General features: G+C 41.9%; 1 protein-coding gene across 2 annotated transcripts; it reads right to left on the bottom strand.

Moving 5' to 3' along the window:
- Window positions 1-11643: 11643 nt before the first annotated feature.
- LOC145062341 (transcription initiation factor IIE subunit beta-like) lies at window positions 11644-14408 on the bottom strand. 2 transcript variants are annotated; one of them, XM_079009957.1, is made up of 5 exons: window positions 14254-14408; window positions 13765-14058; window positions 12920-13051; window positions 12708-12824; window positions 11644-12103 (listed from the first exon to the last, which is right to left on the bottom strand). In XM_079009957.1, exons 2-5 carry the CDS (start codon window positions 14029-14031, stop codon window positions 11765-11767), a joined length of 855 nt encoding a protein of 284 aa, XP_078866083.1. In that variant the 5' UTR covers window positions 14032-14058; window positions 14254-14408; the 3' UTR covers window positions 11644-11764. The 2 variants fall into 2 exon arrangements, with proteins under 2 accessions (XP_078866083.1, XP_078866082.1); XM_079009956.1 differs by having other exon boundaries at window positions 14235-14408.
- Window positions 14409-24229: the final 9821 nt, after the last annotated feature.

Raw genomic sequence — 24229 nt, forward strand, 5'->3', positions numbered from 1 at the left:
CTACAGCAGGGCCGTAAGGGTTTTGTAGCGTATGTGATGGATACGCGAGCGACTTCCGAGAGACCGAGTTCAGTTGAGGAGGTACCGCTGGTGCGTGAGTTTCCAGATGTTTTTCCCGAGGAGTTGCCGGGTGTGCCTCCTGTGAGGCAAGTGGAGTTTGGTATTGATTTGGGTCCAGGGGCCACACCTATTGCTAAGGTGCCTTATCGTCTTGCACCTCCAGAGATGCAGGAGTTGTCCTCGCAGCTTCAGGAGTTGCTGGGGAAGGGATTTATTCGGCCGAGCAGCTCGCCGTGGGGAGCACCTATTCTGTTCGTCAAGAAGAAGGATGGTTCACACCGGATGTGCATTGATTACCAGGAGTTGAACAAGCTGACGGTCAAGAACCGTTATCCGTTGCCGAGGATCGATGATTTATTTGATTAGTTGCAGGGAGCATCTTGGTTCTCCAAGATCGACTTGAGGTTGGGATATCATCAGGTGAGAGTACGGGATGGGGACGTCCAGAAGACAGCGTTCAGGATGCGTTATGGGCATTATGAGCTTGTGGTGATGCCTTTTGGGCTCACCAATGCCCCGGCTGTGTTCATGGATCTCATGAACAGGGTATGCAGGCCGATGTTGGATCGGTCGGTGATTGTATTTATCGATGATATTCTGGTATATTCGAGATCTAGAGAGCAGCATGAGGAGAATTTGAGGGAGGTCCTTGGGGTTTTGAGATCGGAGAAGCTTTATGCAAAGTTCTCCAAGTGTGATTTCTGGTTGCGGGAGGTTCAGTTCCTTGGACATCTTGTTAATCAGAATGGGATATTGGTTGATCCGGCCAAGGTTGAGGCAGTGATGAGTTGGGAGGTGCCGAAGTCACCCTCTGAGATCAGGAGTTTCCTTGGATTGGCAGGGTATTATCGGAGATTTATCAAGGATTTCTCCAAGATCACAGTGCCACTCACTAGATTGACCCGAAAGGGTGTTGCATTCTCATGGGGTCCCAAGCAGCAGACCTCCTTTGAGACCCTTCGCCAAAGGTTGTGCGAAGCCCCGGTATTAGCTCTCCCGGAAGGGATGGAGGATTTTGTAGTATATTGTGATGCATCAATTATGGGGCTGGGTGCGGTGTTGATGCAGAGGGGACATGTGATAGCTTATGCATCGAGGCAGCTGAAGCCTCATGAGACGAGATATCCCACGCACGATCTAGAGTTGGGGGCAGTAGTGTTTGCCCTCAAGATTTGGCGTCACTACTTATATGGGGTTCGGTGTACGATATACACGGACCATAAGAGTTTGAAGTACTTGATGGATCAGCCCAACCTAAATATGCGGCAGAGGAGGTGGTTAGATGTGGTCAAGGATTATGATTGTGAGATCCTGTACCACCCGGGTAAGGCCAATGTGGTGGCCGATGCGTTGAGCCGCAGGGCGGAGAGCACTCCACTGCGAGATGTATGTTTGAGATTGATCGTGATAGCTCCGGTATTGGATGCCATTCGTGGGGCACAGGCCGAGGCTGTGCGACCGGAGATGCAGAAGAGGGAACGGGTCGTTGGTTTGGTTTCAGAGTTCGTTACGGATGGTCGAGGGCTTATGACTTTTCAGGGTCGGATTTGGGTACCGTTTGTGGGCGGTACGCGTACTACTTTGATGGAAGAGGCTCATCGATCGAAATTTTCGATTCATCCGGGGGCTACAAAGATGTATTTGGATTTGAGGAGAGAGTATTGGTGGCCCTGTATGAAGAGGGACGTCGCCTGGTTTGCTGAGAGGTGCTTGACCTGCCGCAGGGTTAAGGCCGAGCACCAGATACCGCATGGCAAGTTGCAGCCATTGGAGGTTCCCTAGTGGAAGTGGGAACAGATCGCTATGGATTTCATCACCAAATTGCCGAGAACTGCCAAAGGAGTTGATGCAATTTGGGTGATTGTGGATAGATTGACAAAGAGCGCTCACTTCCTTGCCATCAGTGAGAGTTCTTCAGCGGAGAAGTTGGCAGAGATATATGTGAGAGAGGTGGTATCTCGGCATGGGGTGCCGATCTCGATCGTTTCGGACCGTGATGTGCGTTTCACTTCCAGATTCTGGAAGAAATTTCATGAGGAGTTGGGTACTAGATTGCATTTTAGTACCGCATATCACCCCCAGACAGACGGTCAGAGTGAGCGGACGATTCAAACGTTTGAGGACATGCTTCGAGCATGCGTGTTGGATTTCGGGGGTAGCTGGGATGCGTATTTACCCTTGTCAGAGTTTTCCTACAACAACAGCCATCATTCGAGCATTGGTATGCCACCCTTTGAGCTGTTGTATGGTAGGAGGTGTCGGACCCCCATTTGCTGGGGAGAGGTTGGGCAGAGAGTGATGGGCAGTACAGAGATCGTGCTTCAGACGACAGAGCAGATTCAGCGGGTCAGACAGAGGTTATTGACCGCCCAGAGCCGTCAGAAGAGTTATGCAGACAGACGTCGGTCCGAGCTTGAGTTTCAGGTCGGCGACTTCATTCTCCTGAAGGTCTCTCCTTGGAAAGGAGTGATCCGATTCAGGAAGAGGGGCAAGTTGGGGCCCCGGTATATTGGGCCTTTTCGTGTGATTGCGAGGGTTGGCCGGGTAGCCTATCGTTTGGAATTGCCCGCAGAGTTAGGGCAGATCCACGACACTTTTCATGTGTCGCAATTGCGGAAGTGTATAGCCGATGAGTCGGCAGTGGTTCCATTAGAGGATATTCAGGTGCATGCGAGCCTGAATTATGCCGAGAGGCCAGTGGCCATCAGGGATCGGAAGATCAAGGTTCTGAGGAACAAGGAGGTACCTCTGGTGTTGGTTCAGTGGCAACACCGGAAGGGATCGGAGATGACCTGGGAGCCGGAGCGCGAGATGCGGGAGCGGCATCCGGAGCTATTTTCAGAGCGAGACTTCGAGGGCGAAGTCTAGTTCTAGTGGGGGAGAGTTGTAACAGTCCGGATTTCCAGGTATCCTTTATTGCTTTGATTTTTGGTGTTTTGAGAGGGGACTCGGCGAGTTAGAGCTCAAACTCGCCGAGTAGGATCGCGATTCTAGACGCGGGATTTGATTGGACTCGGCGAGTCCGCGCTGTTTAATGAAACCCTAATTTCTCGGGTTTGGGACCTATTTAAAGGGCCTTATGGCCGTCATTTGTACCCAACAGTCCATAGAGAGAAACCCTAGAGTGCTTTGGCGATTTGGGAGAGAAAGGAAGCATTTCTTGACCTTTGTGTGTTGTCTAGCAAAGAGGAGGGAGGTTCTAGCCAAGAGGAGGCAAAGGAGGTTGCTATTTTGCGGATTTGAAGCTTAGATCATCGATCTAGAGGTATGATTTCGGTTCATCTTCTATTTTGTGGAGTATAGTTGGATTTAGGGTTTCTTGTGGCCTTGTTGAGTTGATTTGATGGCCAAATAGTCCCTTGCTAGTGATGAGGCTTTGGATCTGGATCCATAGAGGTCTAGAGAGCCTCATTCATCAAGCTTTATGGAGAGCAATGGAGTTCATGACCTTGGGTAGTGATATTTGTTGGTATTCCTTCATTTATAGCCATATAGAGGTTGTATGTGCATCAAGTTTGGGGCTTTACGTGGTGAATCAGTCTAGAAAGGCCAGATCTATGAATTGTTGGAACAGATCTGACCTTAGAAGCGAGTTTGAGCGATTGCATGGCATGGACTCACCGAGTCTGATGAACAGACTCGGCGAGTAGCTTGAAGATTGCCTTGGACCGGCTAGTGAGTGATCCAGTCGAGTCATGGGTTGACTCAGTGAGTCAGGGCGAGTTAGAGAGGGTTGACAGGTGGACTGAGTCGAACTGGGACTCGCCGAGTTGTTCTTGGAACTCGGCGAGTTGAGTCGGGGTGGCCCCGCGATTCTGCCAGGTGGAACTCGTCGAGTCAGGGGGAGTACTCGACGAGTAAAAAGGGAATCCTAGGGTGTTGGTGGAAACGTCTAGACTCGCCGAGTTGCCCTTGTGCACTCGCCGAGTCCGATCAAAGTTGACCGTTGACCGTTGACCAGAGTTGACCTATGTTGACTTCTTAGGGATAGTCAACCTTAGAGATAAAAAGTGTTAATTAGAGTCATGTGATATTATAGGAGGATTAGGGCTCGGAGGATTGAGCACGAGGGATTTCCAGGATTCGTGAGATACCGAGACACGCGAGGTGAGTCTTCTCACTATACTCTACCTTGAGTAGGTAATCAGAGCTATGTGTTGGTGTGTATGTTATGTGTATGCTATGTGTGGTATTGCATTATTTCTATGTGATTATGCTGTGCATGTTTACAGAGTTGGGACCGGAAGGTTCCTAGAGTTAGAACCTGAGGGTTCACAGAGTCTGGGTGCACGGACCCATAGAGTTACACCCTCGGGTGGCTAATATGTGTTTCATGTGTGGTATTTTGGGGAACTCACTAAGCTTCGTGCTTACAGTGTTAGTGTTGTTGTTTCAGGTACTAGCAATGACCGTGGGAAGGCGTCGGCTTGATCCGTACACACTCAAGGGACTTTTGATATGTATTTATGAGATCTTGGGATTTGTATGACATGATTTGGAATTTTAATCTTAATGTTTTATGAAATTAAATGAGAAATGTTTTTATATTTGCGAAAAATTATTTTGAAAATTTACGGTGTTACAAGTGTGTCTGCGGCTGTGGTCTGAAATCACATCCGGGTTGGATCTTTGCTGAGGTCACGGAAGGAATTTCCGAGGGTAGAGCCATATGCTCAGAAGGAATGCAGGGATGGAATCTTGGATTTCCAGTTGATTTTGATCAAGGATTTGTGTATGTGGTAGAAATTCATCCCGGGGGATGTTTGGTGGTATTGTCAGCGTATTGGGTTTTCCAACCCGTTGATGTTAGAGCCAATTCAGCATGGGTATGAGTTTGCGGTGGAGAACTCATGGGAGTTGTTTTGAGGCTGAAGGATGTGTCATCCTGTCAGCATGGAGTGGACAAAGTTGGGCTCAGACCGGGAATTCCGGTGGTTCATGGTTATTTCTAACTTGTATGAGTCGAGTGATTGTTGTGTTTTGGAGCGAGTGAAGTATCATGGAGTGGTACTCAGCTGATAAGAGTGATTATCAGAGGGCGAGCCGGTGGCCGGTTTGAAGCGGTGGTCAAAACACCGCGGGAAGGAAAACTGGGTTTTGGGTTTCGGTGGTTGTACTTTGAGGAACCTGGTCTGGTTAATGCCAGGTGGTGCATTGCGAGAGTAGTTCTGGAGTCGTGTTGCCGCAGGCTTTGAGGACGAAGCCTAATTTAAGTGGGGGAGAATTGTAACATCCCGGAATATCAAGAGTAGAGTTGAAGGGCTAAAAGTGTAAATGGGAAAGGGCAACTCGGCGAGTCCACGAATAGACTCGACGAGTAGGGTCGCGACTCTAGTCGCGTGTTAAGTGACCGACTCGGCGAGTAGCATGGATGGACTCGGCGAGTTGGTGCTGAGTGGAGAAAACCCTAATTTCGAGGGTTGAGCCCTATATAAAGAACATAACACATCTTCCCCAGCCTCTTTACCATTCCTTGAGTTTCAGAAACCCTAAATTCGTGAGGAGACCCCATTGTTGAGTGAATTAGAGCTTGGAGAAGGAACTTTGGTGCTTTAAGCTTGAAGATTGGAGGCTTGTATCAGGAAGCTTGGGGAGATCAGGAATCTACAGTTGGTTGGGCTCATTCCAGGGGTAAGGAACCATTTCCTTAAGCTATTTTCTTCATGGGTTCATGTGTGGTGGTTGATATGACATCTAAATTGAGATAGAAGCTTGGATCTGAGGATGCTACTTCAGATCTAAGCTTGTGATGGTCCTATATGTCATAAAGTCCCGATTCTTGAGTGTTTGGTGAAGCTCTTTTGTCCCAAACCCTAGCCCTAGAGTGTAAAATGCCTAGATCTCTTTGGATCCACGTAAAGTTTGCCACTTTACGTGATGGATGGCTTGTGTAAGAGTAGATCTATGGTTTAGAGCTTCTGCATGGCTTGGAAAGCCTCTGTATGGTTTCAGATCTAGGGGTACTCAGCGAGTCACAAGGGTGTACTCGGCGAGTTGCTTGAAGATAGGCTGGAACTCGACGAGTTGGAAGAACAACTCGGCGAGTTGGTTGAATATGGGCAGGAACTCGGCGAGTTGGTTGCAGATAGCCTTGGACTCGGCGAGTCTGTTCTTGGACTCGGCGAGTCTGGTCGTGAGGTCCTAACCTTTCTTCTGGTTGAGCTGTGAATCGGTGAGTCAAGGGATGACTCGGTGAGTCGAGTGTGAAAGGACTCAGAATTGTTGGACTCGACGAGTCTCGGGGTGACTCGGCGAGTTGAGTCACAAATTGGGGAAGTTCTGTGCATGGGGACTCGGCGAGTCATCGGGTTGACTCAAGTAGAGTCAGTCAGGGGTTGACTTTGACTTTGACCAAGGGTTGACCAGTTGATGTCCAGGGGCATTTTGGTAATTGTTGGCTTTTGTTTTGAGTTCGGAGTTTTGGTGTTGGTCAGTATTGGAGATCGTATCAGTGGTCGAAGCAGCTTCGGTTTATCTGCTCAGTCGGCAGTTGCGAGGTGAGTTATCCTCACTATATCGACAGGGTCTACGGCACCAAGGCCGGCCCTTTTATCGGTTTGTGATCCGGGTATCGTTGTTATGTTATTGCTTTGCTATGTTGCATCCTGGTAGTTAGGATGGTATATGTTAGAGACCTGGTTAAGGTCGGAATCCTGGTATATAGGATGACGCTATGCTAGTGACCGGTTAGGTCGGTATCCTGATTAGGATGATGTTATGCTATCTGATCTGTTAGATCGGTTTGATTGAATGCGATATGTTATATGATTGAATGTTTATGTGCACATGGTTGTTGGACTGGGGTTGGGTTGAGGCGGGACCTGCTTTGTGCTGTAGGCCAACATACCCAGGGCGAACCGGTTATCCCGAAGGCCTAGCGAGCAGTCCGGATAGGCTGTAGGCCCCAAGAGGGCGGACCAGACGTGCCGAGGCTCGGAGAGTGGACCAGACCGACTGAAGGCCCGGTGCGGGCGGACCAGTCATACTGTAGACTCAGAGAGTGGACCAGGAGGATTGAAGGCCCGGTGCGGGCGGACCAATCACACTGTAGACTCGATGTATATGGCTAGACTCGGAGGGTGGACCAGGTGGACTGTTGGCCGGTGCGGCGGACCAGTCACACAGTAGACCCGAAGTGCTTGGCTGTTATGTGTTCTGTTATGATATGGCATGTTATGCGTGTATGGTATATGTGGTTGGTATTTTGGGGATATCTCACTAAGCTTTCGGGCTTACAGTTATGGTTTAATGTTTTTTTTCAGGTTCTTCAGGAGACCGTGGCAAGGCAAAGGCGTGATCGTACCGCTCCTCATGATTATGTTTTGTGATGTGATTCTGGGAATACTCTGAAATAATTGTATTGAAAACCTTTTTGTAATAATTTTATGAAATCAGGTTGTTTTTGAAAAGTTTAAATTGGTTGGAATTTTATGGTCGTTACACTAGTGAGTCGTTATAACCATACTAATATGACGGAGTGCCTGTCTTAACGTACTCCAGGCGTTGATTTCGTTGAAGGCATTTGTCACCCTAGACTGGCTTGTCTAGCTATAGCGAACATCGAAGGTATGGGGTGTCAACCCCATATAGATCTATACACAAATTCTCGCTCTCCCTCCAGGAGACTCTGGTTATAACTCTTATAGGAATTTAAACACACACTATTATATAGGTACGGTGAAGATGCAGATGACTAGAATACTAACAAATATTTACGCAAATAGTTGAAATATGTTATTTATTTAATAAATAACAATAGTTGTACTCATTGACTAGATGATTCGTTTCGTTTCATAACCTTAGTTGTGCTCGCTGACTAGGTGATTCATTTCGTTTCGTTTATTGAAAATAATCCACTTTGAATCATATATATCAAAAATGACTCAACACAATTGATGTTGGCAAAAGTGGCTCTTCTTTTTATAAATTATCAAATAAGACCCACATTTGTTAAAAGTATCATGAGTGATTCAAAAATACGAGAATTGTTGAAAAATGGCTCATTTATTCTAAAATACTCATTTTAGACTCGTTTTTAAGAAAATGTTGAAAATGGCCCTTATTTATCAAATAGATCCATTTTTGGCCCATTTTAATTGAAATATTCATTAATGGCTCAAATTCATCCTATATTTCAAAATGGCCCTATATATATTTATGGCCGAAAATGGTCCAAAGTAATATAAATTTTCATAATTTTACATCTACCAAAATTTTATGCCAACAACTTTGTTTAAGCAAATTTTGAAGCAATTTCCTTGTGGTTCTTGACATAAGTCTTTATGAATTAGTTCATAGTTCAAATCAACACTAGTTTTTGTTTCAAATCAACAAATAAGATGTGGAATATAGTCCAAACTCTTGAGACTTAACCAAAATCTTGAGTTTTTGGACTATTCTTATGGAGTTCCATAACCTTAAGTACTTATAACATAGCATACATGCATAACAAGCAAATATATCAATATTTAAACAAGACTTTGACTTGTATCCTCCCCCAAAACAATGAAAACTCGAAAATAGGGGTATAAAGCTCACCTTGGGTAGAAGATAATGTAGTTGAAGATATGAGGTGAGAAATTGGAGCCTAAAACACTTGAAGTGTTGGATGAATCTCTTGAGGGTTTTTGCTAGCATAAGGTTATGAACACATAAGTTTATAAGTAGAAGATTTACAATAACTAAATGTATGAATCATTTACTAGTCATAAATTACTTACCAAATATTAGGAAGATTTGTGAAGAAATAACTTCTGGACTTGGCTTGAACTCTTAAGAGTGTTCACGGAGGTTTCACAAAAAGTGAAATGAGTTTGTGAAATGAGAAATGGGGTTGACGCCCCTTTGTATGGGGATAAGAATTTGATGGGATGTTTACTTGGATTACTGCTGGGTAAAGCATGCATGACAACTGCAAATATCTTGGGAATCAAGGGGTTGCATGGTCTAAATGGGTTTAGACCATGGTTTACGCTCCAAGGGAGGTCAACCAAAGGGTTTACGGCCAAATGGTGGCCCCTTATGGGGTTTACGGCCTAAAGGTTGCCTAGGATGGTGTTCATGGTCAAAGTTTTGGAGTCCTTATAGTGTTTACGCCCTAGGTGCTTCCTAGGGAAGTGTTTACTCTCAAGATACCTCCTAGGGAAGTAGTGTTTATGCCCCAAATGAGTTTTCCCTTTAGTGTTTACAGCCAAATGAAGGTCCACCAAGGTGGTTCATGGCCAAAAGCTCCCTAGGATGGTGTTCACGACCACTTTTTAGTTTCTAGGGTAGTTGACGGCCACACATGCCTTAATGAAAAGTATTTATGGTCTTAGATGATATTCTTCAGTGCATATACGTCTTGGATAATTTTTATAAATAGGAATATGTTTCTTGTGCTTAGAAAGCTAAAAGTGATAGCCTTAAAGTTCAAGCATTCAAGTTTGCAACATAACACGAGTTCTTATATCTATATCAAGTGATTCTTAATCAAATCCATTCGTCTAGTTTTGCCTTGATAAACTTGTTTACTTTCAATAGGTTACCTTGTATGTGGTTCTCAAGGTGTAAACTTTCATACACATGCACTTATGCCTTAATGGTTTAAAAGATTTTTCTGTGTAATAGGGTTGCAAATTTAGACCTTGCATGATCCAAATAGTTCAGGTTGTCACAACTCGTCGAGTTCCTTCAGTGTTCAGAAAACCGGGAAAACCCCTAGTCAACTCGCGTAGTTCGCTTAGTCTCTAGAAGACGGGAAAACTCGATCCAACTCGTCGATTTGGCAGAGTAACTCATCGGTTTTCCTAACCTTAATGCATTAAGACACTTCTAAGCAAAAACCAAAGCCCCAAACTATAGATTTGGTCCCTTATGACTGAAATACCACGTAAAGCCGCTAGCTTTACGTTCATGCATGACATCATGAGGGCTAAAACACTCAAATAAGGCTTAGCAAGGTACTTAGACATGAAGGAGGACCAAGACCTGATAAAGTTGGCAACTTTAAGTCTGGAGGCCATGAGATGTCCAGATCCGAAGTCTTAGCTTCATGACATGCTCAAATCCAATATTGACCCCAAAATAAGCTAATAAGGGCCATAAACTTTCAAATGAAGAGATCTAGCAAAAGGATGGTCAAGGTATCGACTTTATACCTCCAAGTGGCTGCAACAACACTGAAAATCCGGGATCTAAAGCTTCTCCCTTCAACTTTGCACCACCAACTTCAAGCTCCTTTAAGAAAGCACCAAAGAATACTCATTAAGCTCACACGCACTCAAAATGGGGAAAGTGGCACGATTAGGGTTTTCTCTGGACTGACGGGACGATGAAGGAGGCCAACCATGAGAGTTAAGGCCTTTAAACAGGGTACAAAACCCTAAAAATTAGGGTTTCATCTTCAGCCTTCAACTCGTCGAGTTGGGACCTTCAACCTCGTCGAGTAGGTCTTATAATTCACGCGACCATCTTAGTTTCTACACGATGAGTTGGGCCTCCCAAGTCGAGTAGGCTTTCTAAACTGCATAAAATCACTAGAACTTCATTCTTGGAAATCGGGATGTTACATAGTTTTACCAAACGTCATTTTTTATCAGCTAACTTTTCAGCTATCAGCTAGTTTTTTATTTAACAGCTAGCTTTTTAGCTATCAACTAACTTTTCAGGTAACACCTAGCTTTTTAGCTAGTACGCCAAACATAGCCTTATAATGCTTATAGAGGGTCTAGAATGTGGAAAATTTAGCCGGACAAAGCTCATCCAAGCACCAAGAGCATCATTCTTCAATAAGAGCTCCAAAAGCTCACATAATGGCTCGCCAATACACACACAAGGCTAAGGTTTGCATTTGAGGGAATGGAGTTTGAGATTAAAGAAAACCCTAAGCATCACATTCCTTAAATAGGGATCAAGGCCTAACACCTAGGATTTTGGGTTGTGATGGCTTTGTGTCGCGATCAACATAAGGTTGCGTCATTACTTAATGACATGGCCCGCGCCGCGACCAATAAGGGATTGACTTTGTGGCGCAAGATAGGGTTAGGTTTGGGTTTGTGGCGTAAGATGCGGTTAGGTTTGTAAAATTGATCGGGAAAAGTTATGAAATTATTGATCATGTTGGGGGTAACATTTCACATAACCACGAGATAGTATTGTTGAACACTTTCATTTTGAAATTATTGGGCACTAAATAGGTCATCAATGCACGGACAATAAACCGGAATCGGCATATCAAAAGGGAAAGTATTTCTAGTTTGTGTTCTTAAATTAGAAACACCGGATTTTGGCTGGGTAGTTGGAGTTTTTATCTTTATTTGAGGTTTCTTTGAACATCCTTTGTTAGTGTTCCACTCACGAATTTCATTCCATTTCCCACCAACCATACCCGTAATCCTAAAACATTATACAAACACAAGTCTTAATCAACTCTACACTACATAACCTTCGGTTGCAAATTCAATCAACTAACCCTAAACAATCATATAACCAATCTTTAATGGAATTAAAAAATAGATGATAACAAACGCCAAGACTTAAACCTGAGACCTCACTTATGGATCCTGAGCATACATTCAAGCATAAAAAACTGATACATATACATACACATAGAATCATCCACTTGAATATCAAATCGTGATACATATCGAAAACATTCATAATCCATCATCCATTTTTGTATTCTCATTTATCCAAACATTAACATATACATTAGCAAATCCAACTAGCCATTAAGGTTGCGAAAGAGCTCAGGAAGATGAGCGTTTGTGAGCTTTGTACGTTTACTAATCTCAGTCTTCTTCTTCTTTTGTTTAGGTTTGTTATAAATATTCCCATTTTGTGCCATTACTCTTCTTTTAGCAGTGTTAGTTGCAGGCTTCATTCCGTTCTTCTGTAGGTCCCGCTCAATGTCCAACATGTCACGTGGGAGCTCAATTGACCTGAATAATTGTTTCAATTCATCATCAACTTTGATGGGGACACGTGGATCATTAGGGTAGGCTATGTCTTCTTGTGAGTCAAAGTTTGATAGAAGCCATATCTGTCTCGCAGCTTTCAAGGCCTAAAAGTTGCCATCATCACGGACTTCATTAAGAATTATAATTTTTTTATTTTATTATAAAGTTACATTTTTGGTCCCCAAGTGTAGCTGATTTTTTACAATTTTGGTCCTTAGATGAGGTTCTTGTAATGTTTTTGTCCTTGTTCCAAGTAAAATGTCTATTTTTGGTCCCCACGTATGGCTGGTTTTTACAAATTTGGTCCCAAAAATTAACGTTTTACATGGAAAAGGGACCAAAAATGTTGCAAAAACGTCAAATAAGGACAAAATTGCAAGAGAACGGTTTTTGGGACCAAAATTGAAAAAATCAACTACACGCAGGGACCAAACATATAATTTTATCTTTATTTTATACTTGGTCCATAAATATAGCTATTTTTGAAGTTTTGGTCCCAAAAAGTTCTCTCTTGCAATTTGGTCCTTATTTAAAGTTCTTGTTATATTTTTTTGTTTTTGTTCAAAGAAAAATGACTGTTTTCTGTCCCTGAGTTTTGCAATTCAAAAATAGTCATAATACTTAGAACATCAAATAAGGACCAAAATTGCAAAAACCAGCTATACCCAGGGACCAAAAAGGTAATTTTGGAGGTTGGAAAGGAAATACCTGTAAATCTTCCATGACAGTTGGATAAGCATCCTTAAGATCAGCAACAGCAATACCTTCTGCAAATGTCCGAATTAAACGGAGTAGTTCTTTTTGGTCTCTCACATTATGCTTCGACTGCAGATAAATAAATTTAAAAAAAAAAATTATTTCCATTAAAGTAAAGAGGCATTAGAAAAATAACGATGTCATAAAAAGATTAGGATTATTACCTTGTAAGCGAAGCGTTTTCCTTCATAACTAACTTTTGGATTTTTTGTTAAACTCTCAAACACAGCTCTGTTGCCTTTCACATCGACATAACATGCTTCATTTATTTGCTCTGCTGTGAAGGATTGCCTTGACTGTATATATAAACACAATGAAATTAATTTAAAGCTACAGAATCTGACATAGATTGTAAATATCACACAAATACTATGAATTTCTGGTCAATAGAAATCACCTGAATGGCTTAAACCAACAATATTATCTCAAGAAATCCAACATAAACCAAAAACAAAACCAACCATTTTGGGGGTTATAAACTTATCAGTTATCATCATATCATATAATCAGATTACAACTGAAAACAATGAAAACAAAAACAAATGATGGGGGGTTATAAACTTATCAGTTATCATCATATCATATAATCAGATTACAATTGAAAACAATGAAAACAAAAACAAATGATGTGTCAAGAGAATATGGAAATTGTTCTTTTACAATGTATGAGCCACAATTCTACATAAAATTAAGGAAAAAAGTAAGAAGCAAGTGAGGCAGCAGGAAGCAACCTTAACTATGAATTCACCAAGAAAAAATACTTTGAATTATATAAGTATTATACAGCTTTAACATCTTTTCTTCTATGTAGTCAAAAGCTATTTTTCTCTTTGGTTTGGGACACCATAAGTAGCCTACATATTTCTCAAATCTCAAGAAAATATTTCCATCAACATGGTTCTTGAACCAATCTAATGATCTATAATGGTATACTGCTATACATGATAAATACATGAAAGATAACTATAACAACCAACTTAACAAGTACAAGAACATGTAAGATTTGTACCTCAAACAGCAGATCAATCACACGTTTGATCTGAGCTCCAACAGGGCCCTTCCTTATATTATTAATATGCTGCAACCTCTCAGTGTCATTAGAGAATTTAATTGGAGGAGAAGGTAATTTGGTCGAGGTGTTTGCAGGCACAACTCTAGGAGCAGGTGTTGTTGTCTTGGTGGTTGTTTTAGAACCTGCAGCAATGCTCTTAAGGGTTGATTGACATTTCTCTTGTTGCTTCTTGAACCTGTCCAGACTTTCTTTCAGTGATCCCATTTGGGCACCAGTTACTTCTTTACCAAACTACAGATACATCAAGAACGCGATTCAGTCGACCAAATTGAAACGAAACCTTTGTGAAATTGAAAAAGGAACACGAAATCGGAACTCAATATACTTGAATTTTGAAAAAAAAAATGATGTTTTCGTTTGAACATAATCGGATGATAAATTAGGTCAAAATATGAAACCCTCCCCACCTACAATCGCGCCTCTAACCTTTGACTGTCGTGTGAGCACTTCGACCAGATTATCACGACGATTTGCTAATCCGTCGATAAGCCACGACGATTGCCTTTCCGATTCCCTGGTTTTCCTCTCCGATCGATCTGCAGTTGCTGCTCTCCTTTCCTCTCTATTTTATGTTCTTGTCTGAAATTGACTAATGGAAAAGTAAGCCCTTATATACTGTTTCGTTTTATTTTTTACAAATTAAAAACGGTTATATCAAAACTTTTGTGAGAGGCTAAAAGTTAAAAGAAAAGTTTAAAATAAAAGATATTTGTCAAAACCTTTTGTGAGAGGCTAAAAGGAAAATCAATTTTTTGGAAAAGTGAAAAAATATAACTTTTTATAATTTTTCCAAAAAATAACTTTTGGCTTCTAAAAAGTCAAGCCAAACATCCCAAGTATTTCACAACTTTTTTATATATAAATTCACATACTTCTAAAATATTAATGATTATACCCTTCATTTAATTTTAGAATATAATTAAATATTCAAAGACAACATTGATTTTTAGTAAACAATTATACCAAAGGGCAATGTTAAGTGTGGAACTCCTTCATCATCTCAAGTTATTGGTCCTTCCTTTCAACCACAATATCCAACAAAAGACCGTACGACAATCATTTTCATCTTAATATACTTTTTTGTGATGCTCATTTATAGTAATGGCTACACTGTTCCAATTCCCCATTTAAGATCACATGTACATAAAGAAAGAATAAGATAACAATGAAGACGGATAAGAGAGTTGCAACAATAGGATCCAAACGATAAGGCCGAATAGGTTGTTGCTGACATCTGAAATGATGATGGTAAACACGAGAGCCACACTCATTCTCTCACTTATGTCTCTCGCTTCCAACTTTGGTTTCGATACGAGTCAATTCAATCAGAAATGTAAGAAAACATAATGTAAATAATTCTATTGACTAAACTGTAAAAATTGTCTCTATATTTAGCTAAAAATGTCACTTTGATCCAAAAGGCTTTCGACTAACATTATTGGTCCAAAATAATTTTTTTGTTCACGAACCCTTGTATGTCTGAGTTCATATTTAACACTCTGAGTGCGCATCATGCACCTCCAGTTTCAAATGGTAAACTGAACTCGGTCTGTCTCGACAAGCTTTCGTATTTGAACAAGGGATAATGACTTAGGAGGGTAATAAGGTTTTCAGTTTGTCCATATTAGGTCACTAAGGTTTTTTTTGTGCGTATTAGACCAATATGGTTGTTATTACCGTTTAGAAATAATCATTTTACCGGTTTTAACCTGTAAAAAGACTATTTCTAAACGGTAATAACAACCATATTGGTCTAATACGCACAACAAAAAACCTTAATGACCTAATACGGACAAACTGGAAACCTTATTACCTTCCTAAGTCATTAACCCTAATTATTTAGAAAACATGCTTACTAATCAATGTGACTGATTTGTTTGACTGAAAATAGTTGCTTCCATTTAAACTTATCTCACAACCCTTCCAAAACTTTTAAGTCCAAAATATCATATGATTGATGATCTTCATTACATAAATATGCAACATTTTATCAATAACTTCTTTTTTGTCATTTAAATGTTTACATGAACACATCCATATGTACAAAAACAATCTCACTTTGATACCTCCCATCAATGTCTACATTTGATAACGAATGGAAATGTAAAACCAACAGGGACTTGCAGAGGATGTCTATTATCAATTATTTTATAAAAAGCAAAACCACAACATGAACTAAGAAACTGAAGTTGCAAAATGAATAAAAAAATCAGCACATAAACAAACACATACATACTATCTACTGTAAAACCCCGTTTATTTATTAAATAAATAAATTAATTAATGAGTGAATAGAAGCCCTAAAATAAATAATTATATATGCAGGGTGATGGGTTCGAGGAGTTAATTGCCAAATTTTTAGAAGGCGGGGGTTAAAAGCGTGACTTTGGGACTCATTTTATAAATATTTATGAAGACAGGGGCTCTATGGTAATTACCGAGAATTATTTTTTTAAAAGAAATGAGGTGGAGGGGCTAAATATGTCATAATTAAGATATTGGGGATTGTTCGGTAATTTACGGGACTTAGTTTGTAAGGGATTTTAGAAGACGGGGTTGAATTGGTAAATTAAGGACTAAATTTGAAAGAAAATGAAGAAGGAGGAGCCATATATGTCATTATGGGCTGAAGTTGTATGAAACGGGTATATAAACCCGCCACCTCTTAACCCTAACCCTAATGTTGGAAAGCAGCCGTCACCACCTCTCATGTGCATCTCAGCCGCCATGTGTGAGCAATCCCAGCTTCGTCGCCACTTGTTTGCGTTTCTCCGACCGCTCACGTCTCCAAACAAGCACCGTTACCAGCCGATTCTCTTGCCATCATGGTGGAACACTGTTCAGCTCCTCCGATGCTTCGTTGCCGACGATAGTGAGGGCCTAGCGGACGTTCTTCAGGCCGCTGATGTCGCTCGAAGTCTCAGCCTCATCCCCGATTATTGGTGCTATGTTTCAGTCAATGATTCCGTTGTCGTTGTTGTTCTGAAGGTCGTCCTTTCTCCGACTGTTTGGTACTGCCACCCAAGTGACCGAGGCGGGTGCGTGACTTGCGATTGGGATTGGAATCGTGTGCTTTCTACTCGCGTGGGTTGAAGTTGTTTGATTGGGAACCAAAAAGGGAACACCGCCACCACCGTGAGGTGGTGGCTGCCATCGAGACTTAGTTGTTTCCGCCGCCATAAGCCACCAGGTGGGTGGTGGAACCTCTTGAGCAGATTATAATCATGTGTGTAATTGTAAATGGTATTTGATAGCCAGAAAACAAAAAAGATACCCACCATGGCCGCCAGCCATGGTGGCTGTCGCCATTCGCCACCACCGGCTGCCATTAATTGCTATGTATATGTGTTTGTATTAGTGTGTGTGTGTGTGTGTGATTATTTCGGGTGTTAGCATTGTAAGATGTAACAAAAAAATGAATAATGGAAAGAAACTGAAAACCACCACCTTAGGGTGGTGGCTGCCGCCACCAGTCGCCGTGTCGGGTGGCGGTGTGCTTGCCTTATGAGATTGATTCGTTTGGGGTGCTAGAAACCCTAATAGGCTCAAAGGAGCTCTAATGGGCCCAATGAAGCTTAATGGACTCTAATGGACCCAATAAAACCCTAACGGGCTTAATGATATTTCAGCGGGCTTAGTAGGCCCAATAAAGCCATAATTGACATAAAAGGCCAACAAATTGATAAATGGGCTAATATTTGGATTGGAAAATCCTAATGCCAATAAAACCCTAACTTTAAGAATTATTCGGGTCACACACAAGAATTATTTAATAACCTGAGATATTAAATAATAAACTTTGGCAAAGATCAATCTAAGCGATAATGGACTTAATGGATTAAGTCCTTAATGGGTTAAGTAGGAAACTTAACCCTAATCATCATTTTATGTGAAACCCTAATTTCACTTGGGCTTATTTTTGGGCCCTTCTATTGGGCCTTGATGATTGAGTTACTAATTGGGCCATACAAGATCATGCAATTGGACTAAAATAATTTAATGGGCCTAGGGTAAAGCCCATGTAAGGGGCTGGGCCCAATTTGGAAAATTGGGCCATAGTTTGGGCCTTTATGATTATGTGATATTGGGCCATTATAATGTTGAATGTTGGATTGGACTAAATGATTGGGCCTTATGGTAAGACCTTGTAAGGGTTTGGGCCCAATTTAGAAAATTGGGCCATATGTTGGGCTTTGATTTCCTAGTGGACTTTGGGCCTAAGGATTGGGCCTTGGGCTTGCATAAAGCCAACCTTGGGTTAATGTAGTAAGTATCCAAGTGAGTATCTATGGTTATGTAGTGGGACCCAATTATTAATTGGGTGATGTTCTGATATTGACAGATCGGGAATCTGTCATCCAGCAACTGGGGTTGAGTCTGCGGGACTTCAGCAGTGTGGGATTGTGTCTACGGGACTTCAGCAGTGTGAGGTGAGTTACCTTCCAGTAGCGGTGGGTCTACGGCCACAATACCGGCCCACCAGTAGGAGTTGTATGTTAGATGATTGTCTTTGTGATATCATATAGGTTTGCTACTACCTGATATGTTATATGCTAGCATGATATGTATATGTGATAGTAGTAGAGTTCGGTTGTTAGGACCGAAGGGTAGGTCAGACACCCCATATATGTCTGACAGTATGTGATGATATGTTTATATGCTGGCATGATATGTGATAGCGGTAGTAGGAGGGGAATAGTCCCCAAGTTCGGTCGTTAGGACTGAAGGGTAGATCGGACACCCCAAATATGTCTGATAATATGTTATGTTATGATATATGTGATAGTAGCAGTAGGGGGTGAAATAGTCCCCGAGGATCGGTTGTTAGGACCGATGGGTAGTCAGCACCCCAGAATGGCTTGACATGGGTAGTCAGCACCCCAGAACGGCTTGACACGGGTAGGTCGGCACCCCAGAATGGCCGCACCGGGTAGGTCGGGCACCCCAGAATTGCCCATCAGTATGTATGATATGTGATTGTATGGTATGTGGTATGATGGGGGAAATCACTAAGCTTCGTGCTTACGGTTTTCAGTTTTGGTTCGTGTTTAAAGGAAAGGAGTCGGCTTGATCGCAGCGCATCACACTATGGTTTTCCGCACATGAGATCTTTGGGATTACACTCTGATATTGCTTTATGATAACATGTTTGATTATTTCCACTTTGGTTTTGATATGACATGATATTACAAATGTTTTATTACACTGTTGGTTTTATATAATAATGTATTTAAAGATAAAATTTTTGGCCTGTATTTTGGGACGTTACAAGTTGGTATCAAAGCCTTGGTTTGAGGGATTCGGGCACACTCTCGGGTGTGTCTGAACTCAAACTAAGGACTTGGTATGAAAATTTTCATAAGTAAAATCATTTTATAAAATGAAGTTGAAAAGAGAAAATGACTTTGAAAAGAACAAGGTGTGTGATGCGTGCAATCAGCCGAGCTCAAGTAAGTTTTTTCCCCAATATACTCATGCATGTTATGGTATGATATGATTATGAGAACTGCATGCTAGATTAGGGCTAAAGATCTTGGAGGATGCCTTATATGCCTATTGTATGTGCTTGTAGACTTGCATGATAGTACTGATCAGTCAGTGATAGGATAACCTGTTTAGGTTATGCCTGATTGTATGAGCCTTTGAATTGTATGTACAGATTCCTGATTAGAGGATAAAATGATCTGATTGGATAATGATGGTTAGATCTTCCATTGTCTGAATGTTGCTTGCTTTGTGCTTTGTGGGACTCTTTGTGATGTGAGTTAGCTACTAAGTGAATATGCTAAGTCACATGGGACACAGGCCGAATAATCTCAGAGTGATGGACTTGACCCTATTGCGCAGCTCTTGTCTGAGTCCAACCGTTCTAGGGATGGGTGTCTCACTCGAAGGATTATCTGATCTCTGTTGCATGTGGCTATATTCATAAGGTAGCTAGTTGACATTACTGGGAATCTTTAAGTAGTTGAGGACTGGTCAGTTCGGGAACCTAGGGAAGCCTAGGATATGTTTCAGTGAGTTAGTAGTGAGGCTCAGTTAGACTTAGGTGTACCGGTTTGAGGAAGTGACTTGGAGGATTCGGGAGGATTGCTGAGGAAAGTATGGGTAGGTGTGGAAGGTAGTATTGGGCCCGTACTACTGAAAGCACAGGATCCATACTCGAATCAGTGAGAGTCTTGGAGAATCTAAGAAGCTTTAGGGAAGAGTGTGTGACCCAGTTTGGGGACAGAGGATGTTCCAGTTGTTGCAGCTTAGCCATTGGTAAGCGAGCTAGTGAGCGTGACAGGGTGTCAGACCCTGAAGGATATGATTTCCAAGAGTTGCATATGCGGGATCAATTTGGGAGCACCCTGGAAAGAGAATTGCATGCCAGGTGCGTATAGTAGAGGGTCCCGGGAAGAGACCCATGACTTTTGATCATCGGGTGAAAGGCCAGCAGGGCCTGAGTCAGTGCAGTGCGTACGAGAAAGTACACGAGGGAGTTTGTCACTCCAAGGGTTTAGGCTACTACAGGGTAGCAGGGTTGGTCATGTCAGTAGAAGGGGGTAAGTATTCCTCCAGATGTTGTGGGTATGTTATCTTCTATGCCATTAGGTGGATGTTTGGAATACGTACCGCTTTGGAATTGTGAGTGAGTTTGGATAAGTAAGACCTCGGGTCGGTTTTCTGCTAGTGTTTGGGTTATCGAGGATCATATATGCCATCCTGCATGCCAAAAGGTCCTTGAAGAACCCACAGAGGGACATACCTCGCGGAGCGGGTTCCGCGTGTGCCGTTATCATATCGGATCCTTGTCAAGATCGGTGCAGGATTATTATTTGGAGGATACTCGATCAGGGTTGGAGTGATTGTTCTTCAATGAAGTCAACGTTCAGAGGTTCTATCATTGTTCAGGTATGGTCGGTAATTGTTTATGGATGAAATTTGGAGTTCAAGGCACTACCGTTGCTAGGACAGAACTGGTGACAGGAAGAGGGTAGTGTCAGTCGTGGGAGTTAGATGAATAAGTGGTTGGTCATTGGATGTTCAAGAGAATTGTATTTTCACATGGGTTGTGTTCGGTTAGAGTTCATTGGTACTGCAAGATTGGAAATGAGAACGAGGATTCGTCAGCTAGAGTGAAGATTAAGGTCTTCAGTGAACAGCATGGGAGATGGTCTGAGGTGTCAGACTGTACCAGATTCAAGAGTACTCTTCAAGCTTTTGTGGATGGGCGATCATAAGGTTTGACTGGTAATTGATCGTTAGCGTTGGTAAGCTCAGATTGTCGACAGTGGACTAATAAGAAGTAAGAAGGATTAGGGATCCTTCAATTCTTTCGTACCATGAAGACTTAGTTGAATCTAAGTGGGGGAGAGACTTTTTATAAAGTTCTCCAAATGTGAGTTCTGGTTGCGCAGGGTGCAATCTCTTGGGCACCTTGTCAACCAGAAAGGTATCCTAGTTGATTCGGCCAAGATAGAGGCCGTGATGCAGTGGGAGATTCCGAGGTCTCCATCTGAGATTCAGAATTCCCTGGGTCTAGCGGGTTATTACTGGAGATTTTTGTGGGACTTCTTTGAGATTGAGGTTTCCTTTAACCCGACCGACCAAGAAGTTGGTGACCTTTCGTGTGGGGCCTGAGCAGCAGGCAGCCTTCGAGACTCTCAGACATCGGTTGTGCGAGGCGCCGATTCTCACCTTGCCAGAGGGTGTAGATGATTTCGTGGGTTGCTGTGACGCTTTGATCACGGGCATGGGTACCTTACTGATACAATGGGGTCACGTGATAGCAGGTTTCGGGAACCAGATTTGAGTTTCGGTTAGGACTCAAGTTCAGTTGTGTGTTAGGTCGAGTGCGTGTTCGACCTAGTTTGGAAAGTGTTGTAAGACTACGGGGGTAGCCGTAGCATTCACTAGCAGTCAGATAGTTTGGAAAGTGTTGGAAGACTACGGGGGTAGCCGTAGCATTCACTAGCGATCAGATAGTATGGAAAGTGTTGTAAGACTACAGGGGTAGCCGTAGCATTCACTAGCAATCAGATAGTATGGAAAGTGTTGTAAGTTACGAGGGTAGCCGTAGCATTCACTAGTGGCCAATTAACATGGGAAGTGTTGTAAGACTGCGGGTGTAGTCGCAGCATTCACTAGGTTAGTAGATAGTGTGAACGCATTGTTAGGACGCAAAAGGAACAGTAGTAACCACCAGTTCAGGTGTAGCAGTAAGGATAAGGAAATCCAGGGATTGGATTTTGGAATTACCCAGATGGATTAGATCTGGTTATAGGACTGTAGGAGCGCCACTACAGTTATGGGATCAGGAAAGCAATGGACTGTATAAGATTGCGTGTGAGATAGGGCTACCATTTGTCAAGTAGCAACTACTTCCAGCCTTGGATTTGATGATGACAGGATTCGACGTATGGATTCGATCCGTTAGATCAGAAAGTTGTTAGGGTCACAATGGTATGATAACTAGTTGCAACTAGTTCCAGGGGAGGATTTCGTTCAGAAGTCGTGTGAGGCAACTAAGTGGGAGTCCATTGGCTCCGCAGACGGGCAGGAACCCGATATTTCAGATAATTAGTGAACGAGTGGGGACCAGGGAGGTCTCATTAGATTTTGGAAAACAGCCGTGTGGCAGCATATTGCTTCAGGCAGTTTAGTGTTTGGGCAGTTTCAGCGTCTGGGTGGTATTAGTACTTGTGTCTTAGGTTGCAAGTACACACGCAATAGCTGGTTTATTGGGGAGTGACAAGTCACTCACATCAGGAGTATCTAGGCCTTGGACAGGTACAAGTGATCTGTAAAGATAATTAGGTCTGTGATCCTGTTTTATAATGGGAACCTCGAGTTATCGGAAATTGAGTAGCCGATTGAAGGATAAAGTAGATTGGGTCCAATGATAATGATTCAGTATGAGTGGTCTTCCAGGGATTCAGACCATCTCAAGACAGCAGATTGAGATCGAGTAAATGTTACATTGTTGCAAGAAATTCGTTCAACTACGGATTGTAGGGCTTTGCGAAGATTGGTCACGGCTACCCTGGGAAGGCTAGGGTGTGACCAGGAAGATGACTATGTTGCTAGAGTGGCTTGGTATGTAAGGATTGGTAAGGAATGATTTCGAGGACGAAATCTAATTTAAGTGGGGGAGAGTTGTAAAACCCTGTTTATTTATTAAATAATAAATAAATTAATGAATGAATAGAAGCCCTAAAATAAATAATTATATATGCAGGGTGATGGTGTGACATTCGTATTTTCACGGCCAGAAAATACCGATTTTGTTTATGCTTTATAAAAATCAGAGTATCTCTTTTAATAAAAATGTTGCGGAATTTGTTCCCAGAAAAACACGATAAATACGTTATCAAAACATTTTCGAAGAAACGTATTTTATTTATGTTAAAACGTTTGGGATGTCATCGTCAATACAGAAACATAAGCATAAACAGAACTTACAATTAATTACACTAGTGATCTACATCTCTTTAAATCTCTCAGTGTAATGTCACTTCATATCGACACCTGTGATATAAATAAACTGAGTGGGTCAGGTTGGGAAACCTGGTGAGCACATAGGGTTTTCAACCCACAATAATATAATTATTATTTTTAAACATCAAACAATCAACCCAATTACCCATTCCCGTTATCCTCACATTACGTCCCTAAAACATCTAACACAAGGGACCTAGTCTAAGGACTATCATTGGGATGGACACTACTGCTAAGGGGATTCCTTGGCAATGAAAGTCCTAAAGGCAACCATGTGGAGGATGGAGTACATCTAGTGAGCACACAGTTCACACAGTTTGAATAAACACACAGTTCGAATAAACACCTACAGGTTGCAAGCCTGCTAGTGTTCCACTGGACTGTCTAGAATAGTCCGTGGTCGTCATCTATACTCCGCTAGATGACTAGATCATCAAGAACAGCTATAACGAGGCCTCTCATTATTTTATTTTGTCACACAGCAACTATTACATCTACCCATGTTTTACCCAACACATTTTGTAGATATAAAATACATATACAGTCTAAATCATTGAAAACATGTATAAAACGTTAATCCAGCATAGATAGCAAGTATACAGATAATATACACACACAACATGTAATTTATATAAAATACTTCATATCTATGTGTAAGCTGAAAGTAACTATTCACTCACCTGAAAGGTGGTGACTTAGCACTCAGACAGCGCTTCGATACTCGCAAAACGATTTTCCTTCAATAAAACCTAGTACCAACACCACTAGGGTTTAGTCTAACGATAACCGCGACAAATTAGTCTGACTATTATTAAGCGTTAATAACACTCAATATAACTCATAATAATAGCCCAAATAATTATATTAAGGACCTAATAAAATTCTTATAATTATTTGAAAGCTATATTAAAAATTGCGT

Source organism: Lactuca serriola, chromosome 7 (assembly GCF_051521515.1).
Source record: "Lactuca serriola cultivar US96UC23 chromosome 7, Lser_US96UC23_V15, whole genome shotgun sequence".
NCBI classification, from domain to species: Eukaryota; Viridiplantae; Streptophyta; class Magnoliopsida; order Asterales; family Asteraceae; genus Lactuca; species Lactuca serriola.

What these genes read in the sequence shown, in the direction of transcription:
- LOC145062341 (XM_079009957.1), bottom strand. Translation starts at nt 14,031, where the DNA reads ATGGGATCACTGAAAGAAAGTCTGGACAGGTTCAAGAAGCAACAAGAG. An exon ending in TGATTGATCTGCTGTTTGAG is followed by an intron (nt 13,052 to 13,764) that starts GTACAAATCTTA and finishes TTATATATACAG; the next exon opens with TCAAGGCAATCCTTCACAGC. An exon ending in GAAAACGCTTCGCTTACAAG is followed by an intron (nt 12,825 to 12,919) that starts GTAATAATCCTA and finishes ATTTATCTGCAG; the next exon opens with TCGAAGCATAATGTGAGAGA.